The sequence below is a fragment of the Gracilinanus agilis genome, chromosome 1 (assembly GCF_016433145.1).
Source record: "Gracilinanus agilis isolate LMUSP501 chromosome 1, AgileGrace, whole genome shotgun sequence".
Lineage (NCBI taxonomy): Eukaryota > Metazoa > Chordata > Mammalia > Didelphimorphia > Didelphidae > Gracilinanus > Gracilinanus agilis.
This window is the reverse complement of record NC_058130.1, coordinates 60,430,861-60,441,960: the sequence shown is the minus strand read 5'-3', so window position 1 is coordinate 60,441,960 and position 11,100 is coordinate 60,430,861. Positions and strand designations below refer to the sequence as shown.

The 11,100-nt window shown below is 38.7% G+C and overlaps 1 protein-coding gene across 1 annotated transcript in view; it reads left to right on the top strand.

The window, feature by feature from the left end:
* LOC123240508 (netrin-4-like) overlaps window positions 1-11,100 on the top strand; it is a 64,760-nt gene continuing 53,660 nt past the window's right edge. The window contains exon 1 of the mRNA XM_044668188.1: window positions 1-479. Within this exon, the coding sequence (XP_044524123.1) occupies window positions 413-479 (67 nt within the window). The 5' untranslated portion in view covers window positions 1-412. The remainder of the gene's footprint in view (window positions 480-11,100) is intronic.

Genomic DNA, 11,100 nt, shown 5'->3' with positions numbered 1-11,100 from the left:
TGGCGCTGAGGCAGAGGCGCCTAGGGTTCGTCTTGGGAGCGCAGCGTTCTCCCAGGGCTAGAGTTGGGGTAAGGGTCCTTAACTGTCCAAAATAAGCCTATTCTCGTAAGCGAGTGGCTTGGAAAGCAAAGTCTCAGGCGGCAGGTGAGTCCCGGGTGATCGTATTCTGTGCTTTGACCCTCCCCTCCGCGCAGCACCCCGCTTCTCTCCTCCCCAACTTTACAAAGTGAGATGCCTTCCCCTGCCCGCCTGCGCCTCGTGAGCGGGTGAGAGGGAGCCCAGTCCCCCAAGCCCACGAAAGAGAGGAGATGATGGCCCAGCCGGTCGCCCCGCTGGCCTGAGAAGGGGGTCTAGGGCTTGGGCTGCAGCGGCTGGACTCAGAGGTGAAGGAAGGCGAGCCCTCCTAGCAGCCATGGTGGCCCTGGGGCTGGCCCTGATTTTGCTTCTGAAATACGTGGTCTCTGGCTCCGGCGAGGCAGGTAAGGAATGGGGGCACAAGCTGCTGGGGTTAGGTGATGCGGCGAGGGGTAAGGAGTGTGCGTTCAGAAATCTCAAGCAGTCACAGCAGTCCACCTCCCCCTATCTCTTCCCGGGAAAGTGCTGGAATTAACCCTTTCAACCCTCTGCTCGCCTAGCTTTCCGAATCAAATAACATCTCTTAATTTCTCCTACCCCTACCCCTCTCTCTGGGAGATGTTAGGAGCTCAGGACCAACCCGGCGGGGCACTGAAATCAGAGCGAGTCGCGGTGTCTTCGAGGAAGAGAAAATAATCCGGTCGTTTGGGACGACCACAGTGATAGAGGTAGCAACCTAAAACCAGGGAATCTTGGCGTGTCAGAACTGTAATTGGACCTCAGAACTGAGAATAGTGGACCGGAAAAGGACCCGAGGACCCTTTATGTCAGAGCCGAAGGGAACCTTAGAACCTAGATTTGTCAGAGCGGGCAAGGATATCAGAAACTCAGCGTTTAGAGCACAGAATGTTAGAGATGGACACTATCTTCGAGATCGCCTGGATCGGGGGTCCTGAACACCTCTGGTAGTCTAGTGAAGCCCGTGGAGACCTTCTCAGAATCATGTTTTTAAATTCATGGAATAAAATAGTGTGATTACAAAGGAAACCAACCACATTGAAGAACACTGTTTCAAATAGAGAAATGTTTAAAAATAAATCCCCGGTCTGGTAGACTAGACTTAATCTCATAGAGCCTTCATTTTACAGGAGGGGAAAGGAAGGGTAAGTTAATTAACCGAAGTTAGAGAAGCAAGACTAGAATCCAGGTGTTTTGAATCACAACCCAGCCTTGTTACTACTTCATCTACTAGAGGAGGGGTCGGCAACCTTTTTGGCGGTGAGAGTCATTAACGCCACATTTTTTAAAATGTAATTTCGTGAGAGCCCTACAGTGCTCCCTCCTGTAACAGTGGGCTCCTATAACAGCGCCTGAAAAAAAATTGACTTTATGGCTCCTGCAGAAAGAGCCATAAAAAAAAAAAAAAAGAAAAAAGAAAAAAGAAAAAGAAAGGAAGAAAGAGCCATACCTTGCCCACCCCTGCGCTAGAGAATGGATTGGTGAGCTGAGATTAGTGAGTGGTAAATATTTCTTTAGAGATTAAAAAAAAATCACTAAATATTCCAGAAGGGCTTGATTATCCCTTCAACCTTATCCCTTCAAATGCTTTGAGATTTTAGTCAGTCAGTCAGTCAGTATTTACTAAATACCTACTGTGTGCCAAGCACCATACTAAGAATAGGAAGAAAAGTTGGAGGCTCTTGATAAGCTTATGATCTAATGGGGGAGATGATGTGCAAATAACTATGTACAGACCAGCTAGGTACAGGCTAAATTGGAAATAATCCACAGAGGGAAGAGAATTTGTTAGGAGAATAATAAAGAGGTAGCATATGATGTGCTGAGGAAACTCATGAGGTTAAAGAATAGATTTTAATTTTTTTTTCTAGATGCTTGTCATTGAGATAAATGAAATAGAGAGGGCGGGGAGGGAGGGAGGGAGTAGGAAAGGGAGGAAGAAGAGAAAGAAAGACAGAAAGAAAGCAAGAAGGAATGAAAGAAAGATATTCAGGGAGGGGCAGAGAGATGTAGAGAGACAGCCACAGAAAAAGAAACCTTCACAACTACTTCATCTGTAAGGTAGAGATAATTTCCCAGTCTCCTTCACAGGACTGTTGTGTTAATAAAATTAAATGAGTATAAAATGTTTTGAAAATTATAAAGCTACAGAGATTATGTATTTACATATTTATAGTTTTAACATGATTTATCAATAACATTTTACATATATATCATATATAAGATAATATATAATTGATAAGATGCAGGAAGTCCTTAGGCATAACTTACATTGATTCTTTGAAGCAAAACTCTTCTTTCAGAAATCGAAAGCAGAACATCCTAATGGTTTGGGCCAAGCATCTAGTGATCTAGGTCCTTTCCCTAATTTTTATCTGCATTTCATTTACTTTGGGGCAAAATTAGTTCTCCTTTCACTGTCTTGAGCTCACTTCCCCCTCTACCCCCACATTAGATAAAGAGACATATAAGCTACAAAAATTATTTTTAATTACAATGGCTTTGAGAAAATAGCATGACAGAGTGGTAAATGCCAGCAGGGCAAAAGAGGAAAAATTGGTTGTAGCCCTAGGCACTTGACTGAGTCACCCAGATCTTTGTCACAACAGGGGTGATATTCTCTATCTTCAAAAAGACTGGTTTTGTTTGGACTAGAATGGTTATGATGCTGGTGCCAGAGACTGGCAAATCCAGTACCCCTTTGGCAGTGGCATGCTTGGAAGTTTGGTCTGGCCTGATAGCTACCCTGGGTATAGGATAGGATTAAAATTCCAGACACACTTAACCAATAGAAAAGACATTCAGAAATCAATAGACTAGAGTTAGCTTGGTATAGTAGGTATTGTGCCAGATTTGGAATCAGAAAAAGTTGCACTCAAATCTCATCTCAGACACCTATTAACTGTATATTTCTGGGTAAGTCACTTAACTACTGCCTGCCTCAGTTCTCTCAACTGTAAAATCAGAATCATAATAGAACCTATCTTCCAGAATTATTGTAAGGACCAAATGAGATCATATTTGCAAAATGTTTGCAAGCCTCAAACTGCTTTATAAATGTTAGCAGTTATTGTTAACATTTATCATTATTTTTAGTACTAAGGACATAATTAGGGAAGGAAGTGCAGTGCTGGGTAACAAACTTTTAGCATCTCCAAGTTGGAACCAATCTGAACCTAACTGTGCCCAAAGTTAAATAAAGTGCAGATTGGGGTTAGGGAGAGGACCCAAGTCAACAGATTCTTAGTCCAATCATTGGGATCGATCGATAGGCCCAAAGGGCTATAACTGACCAAGAATTCCTTCTACAATTTTGCTAAGAGGTGGCTATTCAGCATCAACTTGAAAGTCTTCAGTGATGGGAAACTCACTGTCCTGAGACAACCCATTCCATTTTGGGATGGCTCTCATTGAGAAATTTTTCCTCATATCCACCCAGAAATCTGTCTTCTTCCCCTTCACCCACCTTTGTTAGTTCTACCCTCCAGGGCCAAGCAGAATTGGCCTTAGTAATGATAGAAATCATTACTAAGTAAAGAGGTATAATTAGTGGCTATGCTTGAGTAGAATCAAAAAAGTTATGGGAATCTTAGTGACAAGTTGGTTTTGAGTCTACTTTAATAAGGAATCTTACCTAACATCAGCATAGCATATCTATGAGTCTGGCTTTGATTATGAAGACATGTACTAGAGAGAGAGAAGAGGTTTTCATACTGAGTTCTTCAGTTAAACTTGGATTTCTCTGGAAGGTCAGCAGGGCTCTAAGGGGAGTATTTTTGCAAAAGGGGTGACTGGTTTTAGATAGAATCATGGCAGAGCTGGCAGGGATGGTAGAGACTGTTTAATTATAAGATTATAAAATTAGATCTAGGAGGAATTTTTTAGGTCATCTAGTCCAATACCTTTATTTTTTAAGTTTTATTTGATACTTCTAATATATTTTTATTATGAAATATTTGATATTATTAAATTTAATATTTAAATACCATTGTTTTTACATTACATGCATTTCTGAATATGTCCCTCCTTGTCTCCTACCAGGGAAGCCTTTTTTTAACAATAATTTTAGAAAACACCAATAAAGTCAGCTGAGTATAGTTCTCTACCTTTCTGCTGACTGTCTACCTCTCTTCTCTAGGACCAAACCTATTACAATGACACAGACTTCATTATTTGTTTTATTATTCTTTTTATTTATGCAATTGTGACTATTGTCCATGTTATGTTTATAGTCTTATTTCACTGTGAATCAGTCCATGTCTTACCATGATTCTCTGATTTCTTCATATTTGACTTAAAGATAATATTCTATTTCATTGGTGAAACAATCTATTTAGGCATTGCACAATGATGGCCACCTGCCTTGCTTGTGGTTCAACAAAAGTACTGCTACGAATATTATACTTAACAGTGAACCTTTCTACTATTGACCTTCAACTCTTTATTTTACAATACTTCTCTGAAATTACTTTGTATATATTTTGTATTCAATTTATACATACCTGCTTCATCAAACTACAGATACACATTCTAAAGAAATTCCAATAGCTCTCTAGGATTCAATATAAGACCTTCTGTTTGGTGTTGTCCTTCAAATTCTGTCCCATCCCACCCCGACCCCACCTTTCCAGTTCTTACACTTTACATCCTCTCATATATTCTTTAAAAAAAGACAACCCTTATCTTCCATCTTAATATCAATTTTAAGACACAAGAGTTCCAAAGACTAGGAAAACTGGGTTAAGTGGCTTGCCTGGAGTCAAAGAGCATCTAAGATCACATTTGAACCCAAGTCCTGGGACTCCACATCTGGTACTCTTATCCACTGTGCTACCTAGTTGCCTCCCTCCCATATAGTCTGCCTTCCAGTGACACTGACCTCCTTGCTGATCTTCACACAAAACTCCATCTCCTGACTCCTACCAGGTGTCTGGCTATACCTCATGCTTGGAATGTTTTCCCTCTTCATCACCATTTCCTGACCTCCTTCAGATCCTAAATAAAATTCCACCTTCTATAGGAAACATTTCCCAATATGCCTTAATGCTAGCCCTTTCCCTTTGTTGATTATCTATTTTTTTTTTGTCCGTATATATCTGTTTGCAAGTTATCTCCAGTAGATTGTGAGCTCCTCAGTTCAGGGACTGTCTTTTGCTTCTCTTTAGATTGCCAGCATTTAGCACAGTTCTTGGCACATAGTAGGTATATAAGAAATATTGGTTGTTTCCTTCAATAGACTAGGGACTAGCTTTCTCATTTTTGTCCCCAGTGCCTGACATATAGTAGGTCCATAATAAATGCTTGTTAAGTTGAATTGATAATGAAACTGACATCAAGAGAGATTCATCAGATCCTTTATAGGAAGGGATTCTAAGGTCATTTGTATCCTGGGTCCTTCTGGCAGGCTGGTGAAAGCCTATGCCTCACCCCCTTCTTTGGAATAATGTTTTTAAATGCATAAAATAAATCAGATTTCAAAGGAAACAAATTGCATTGACATAGTTATCAGAATATTTTAAAACAAGTTCGAGAACTTGCTATATAAAATTATAGATCTAGAGCTGGAAAAGACCTTCAAGTCCAACACCCTCATTCCTTAAATAAGGGCACTCTGACTTGCCGAGAGACACTCTGGGCACTATAGATGACAATTCTACCTATATTAATTTACCTTTTGGTTTAATACAGTTATATATTACAATTATACATTTTTGTTATTTAAACTATATCGCAAAATTATGGGTTTTTTTCTAAGTGACACCATCCGAGTTATGCTCAGTTTTTTTGGCAAATTTTGACACACCAAACTCAAAATGTTGCCCATCACTGCTCTAAGACTTTAAACTGCAGAGATAATGCTGATCTAGAAGAGTAAAAGAATTTCTTCACCTGAGTTTTCCTTTTACTAAGGAAATTATAGGTTAAGTCACACATAACACTATTAACTTAAGACACAGAACTACTAAAGTAGAGTCATAAAGCCCTCTCTTTAATCAGGAATAGGGATAAAGTTCAAATATTTGGTCACTACACAGAGTCAAACGTTAAATACCACACAGAGTCAAGGACTCTGGGAACCACATCCCTGAGAGAAGGCGCACACTAAATGCTCTCTACTGGGAGAAGACATACTAGATGCTTTTCTCCAAAGAGGAAAGGGAATTGGGAGTCCTTATATCCTCTGGTTAATTAGGTATCACAAACAGGTTTGCAAACCTCATTGCAGTCAGCAACTAGGGTATTAAAAAGCATCAGCTGTAACAAATCAAAGGCAAAGGTCAAACTAAGAAACTGGGCTTCATAAGAGGAAAACTTTCATCCAATAGAGAAGCCTCCAAAACAAAAAGGTGCCTAACATTCAGTAGGGGCACTTGGCACTGGGATTTCTTAAAAGTAAGGGTAAACAGAATCATCCAAAAATCCACATTGACATCTCTCACCAGTCTATCTGTATGTTTATGTGTGCACACACATGTGAATGTATGAATAAACACATTTGATATTATGTAGCTGTACTTATACACATATACATATATGCAGAGATACACATGCATACGTTCATGTGTAGTGATTCAGTTTTTCAGTCATCTGACTCTTCTTGACCCATAGACTACAGCACCAGGCCCTTTTATTCTCCACTATCTCCAGAAGTCTGTCCAAGCTCATGTGCATCACTTCCATAACATTATCCATCTCATCCTCTGCCATTCCTTTTTCCTTTTGCCTCCAGGCTTTTCCAACATCAGGGTCTTTTCTAAGAAGTCTTGTCTTTTCATGATTTGGACAAAGTATTTAAGTATCAGCTTTAGTATTTGACCTTTCAGAAACAGCCTGAATTGCATAATTTCTTTAAATATTGACAGATCTGATCTCCTTGCTGTCAAAGGGACTTTTGAAAGCCTTCTTCAGCACCACAATTCAAAAGCATTAATTCTTTGATGCTCAGCTTTCCTTGTACTCTGTCAGAGCCACACACTGCTACTAGAAAGATCATAGCTTTGACTATACAGACCTTTTTCAGCCAGGTGATATCTCTACTTTTAGTATACTGTCCAAATTTGCCATGGTTTTCCTTCCAAGGAGCAAGCATCTTTTAATTTCATGGCTGCAGTTGCCATCTTCGATGATTTGTAAGCCCAAGAATATAAAATCTGAAACTGCTTTTATTTCTTCTCCCTGTATCTTCCAGGAGATGGAGACCAGTTGCCAAGATCTTAGGGTTTTTGTTTGTCTGTTTTTACTTTCTTGTCAAGCTTCAAACCAGCTTTTACGTTCTTGTCAACAGGCTTCTTAATTCTTCTGTTTTATATCCTCAGAGTAGTACCATCTGCATATCTGAGGTTGCTGACATTTCTCCTGGCAACCTTCTGGCTTTTGAGTCATCCAAACTGGCAATTCACATGATGTACTCTGCAAATAAGTTAAATGAATGAGGTGACAATATATAGCTTTGTCATACTCCTCTCCCATTTTTTTAAACCCTTACTTTTGTTAACTTGGAAATAAATACCAAACTTCCAAATAATTAGAAACCCACTCTTTTAATCAGGAGGAAAGAAAATATTCAGGTATTTGGCTACCCAACAGAATCATATACCAAATCATACAAAACCAAAGGCTCTGGCTAAGTACTGATTGCTCCCTAGGAGAAGACACAGCTGTTAGTACCAACTCCAAAAAGATACTGGACCTGAGAATCTCTTTATACCTTTTGGGAAGCTTACAAAGACTAACCACAAACAGGTGTGTAGACCTCCTAACATTCAACAGCTATGGCATTAGAGAATAGTCAGCTGTAACGAATTAAAGACAAACGTCAAACTCAGGAGCTGGGCTTCCAGAGAAGAAACTTTCAACCCATAGAGAAGCCTCCAAAACAAAAAGGTGCTTAACATTCAAATCAAAATAGGTGTGCTTAGTACTGGGGTTTCTCAAAAGTAAGGGTAAACTGAGTCATCCAGAAATCCATGTTGACACCTTATACCTTAGAACCAATACTATGTATTGGTTTTAAGGGAGAAGAGTGATAAGGACTAGGCAACCAGGGTTAAGTCATTTGCCCAGGGTCACACACAGCTAGGATATGTCTGAGGCCAGATTTTCCTTTCCAAATATTAAACCAATCAACTGTTCCTTGTTCAGTTCTAACTTCTTAACTACATATAGGTTGCTCGGAATACAAGTAAGATGAACTAGTCTTCTGGTCATTTGAGGACTAGCCATGTTTTGTTGTGATCCACACATTCAAAGGCTCTAGCATAATCAATGATTATACTAGAAGTAGTCAAAGAAGTAGATGTTTTTCTGGAACTTTCTTGTATAATCTAGAGAATGTCAGCCATTTGGTCTCTTATTCCTCTGCCTCTTCAAAAACCAGTCTGCTCTTTTGGTAATTCTCAGTTCACATATTGCTGAAGCCTAGCTTGTAGACTCTTAAGCATAACCCTCCCGATTATAAAATGAGTGCAATTGTTTGGTAATTTAAACATTCTTTGGCATTGCCTTTTTTTTAGAATTAGGACATAAACTGATCTTTTCCAATTCAGTGGCCATTGTTGAGTTTTCCAATTTTTTTGAAATATTGAGTGCAGTACTTTAATAGCATTATTTTTCTTTACAAAACTAAATATAGACCAATTGAAATTATACTTTAAGAGTTAAAGCAATTGTATAAAAAAAATCAAGCCATTCCCCAATTGATAAATGGGCAAGAGACATGAATAGGCAATTTTCAGGTAAAGAAATCAAAAGTATCAATAAGCACATGAGAAAGTGTTCCAAATCTCTAATAATTAGAGAAATGCAAATCAAAACAACTCTAAGGTATCACCTCACACCTAGCAGACTGGCTAAAATGAAAGAAGGGGAGAGTAATGAATGCTGGAGGGGATGTGGCAAAATTGGGACATTAATGCATTGCTGGTGGAGCTGTGAACTGATCCAGCCATTCTGGCTGGCAATTTGGAACTATGCCCAAAGGGCTATAAAAGAATGCCTGCCCTTTGATCCAGCCATACCATTGCTGGGTTTGTACCCCAAAGAGATCATAGATAAACAGACTTGTACGAAAATATTTATAGCTGCGCTTTTTGTGGTGGCAACAAATTGGAAAAGGAGGGTATGTCCTTCAATTGGGGAATGGCTGAACAAACTGTGGTATATGCGGGTGATGGAATACTATTGTGCTAAAAGGAATAATAAACTGGAGGAGTTCCAGGCGAACTGGAGAGACCTCCGGGAACAGATGCAGAGCGAAAGGAGCAGAGCCAGAAGAACATTGTACACAGAGACTGATATACTATGGTAAAATTGAATGTAATGGACCTCTGTACCAGCAGCAATACAATGACACAGGACACCTCTGAGGGATTTATGGTAAAGAATGCTACCCACATTCAGAGGAAGGACTGCAGGAGAGGAAACATATAAGAAAAACAACTGCTTGAACGCATGGGTCGGGGTGGACATGATTGAGGGTGTGGACTCGAAACTACCACACCAATGCAACTACCAACAATTTGGAAATTGGTCTTGATCAGGGACACATGACAAAAGCAGTGGAAATATGCATCGGCCATGGGTGGGGGAGTGCGGGGGGCGAAGGGGAAAGGAGGAGCATGAATCATGTAACCATGTTAAAAATGAATATTAATAAATGTTTGAAAAAAAAGAAATTATACTTTAATTCATATAAGTACTGTTTGCATTGCTTGCAGTCAGCTGTTAAATGGTAAAGGTATAAACAATAACATTAAATATATTTACATAAAATTAAGGATATAGCTGTATAATGTTTAAATAAACCATGAAAAATGCGATGCATACATAACATTTTAACCTAGAAAAGCAACCAAATAAAATGTAAATATGGAAAGTTTAAACAATGATATGAAATGATTTTAACCATTTTAAATTGGCTTTAACTGATTGGAACTGTTTTTTTAAACCTGATATCAACTAGTTTCAACTGATTTTAACTGATTTGAATAAACTGATTGACCTGGCTTAAACCATATTGAATCCATTTTAACAGATTTAAACTGGATTGAACCAGTCTAAATTAGATCAAACAGATTTGAACTAGTTTAAACCAGATTGAACTGATTTAAACCCATGTGAATGGGTTTAAACTGGACTGAATCAGTTTTACTGGTTTTTAAAAACTATTTGGAACCAGTTTTTACTGGTTTGAACTGATTTAAACCAAATTGAATTGTTCGAATGATTTAATCTGCTTCAAACAGAAACCAAGGGAAACATTAAAATATGAAAATATAACAGCTATATGAGGGAGAGCCTATGTGGAGAGTTGCAAGGAGAACTTATTGCTATGAAAAATAATAATTAATTTAAAAGAACATGTAGAATACATGGCTATAAGAGAAGCACTAAGAGTGGAAAAACTTCATTATGATGTGGTTTATTTAGCTGGTAAATTTATGAGGCTTATCAATTCTCTTCTTGGTTGAAGAATATATAATATCGTCAATCAATCTTATTCCAAAAAGATTTAAGAATCATATTCAGTGGATTAGATCTGATCTTGGCTGTATTGGATCAAAAGTATCCCAACCAAAGATGAAAGGGGCAAATTTAATGATTTAACAGCAATGGAAAAGGTTTTGGATGAGTTAATTAGACACAGCTGTTTGAACTAACAGATGAGAAAGAAAACGAAAGATTAGCTTATTTGACCTATCAAGATATCTGTGGTATTGAGGGGCAGCTAGGTGGATACTTCCTAGCTGTGTGACCCTTGATTATTTTTTAAACCTTTACCTTCCTTCCTAGAATCAATACTATGTAGTGGTTCTAAGACAGAAGAGTGGTAAAAGCTAGAGTCTAGCCGCTAGATAATGAAAGTTAATTAATTTGCCCAGGGTGACAAAGATTTGAACCGAGTACCTCCAGTCTCTGGCCTAGCTCAATCCATTGAGCCACTTATCTGCCCCCATAGTATTGATTCTAAGATGAAAGGCAAGGGTTCTAAATATGTATAACCATAGT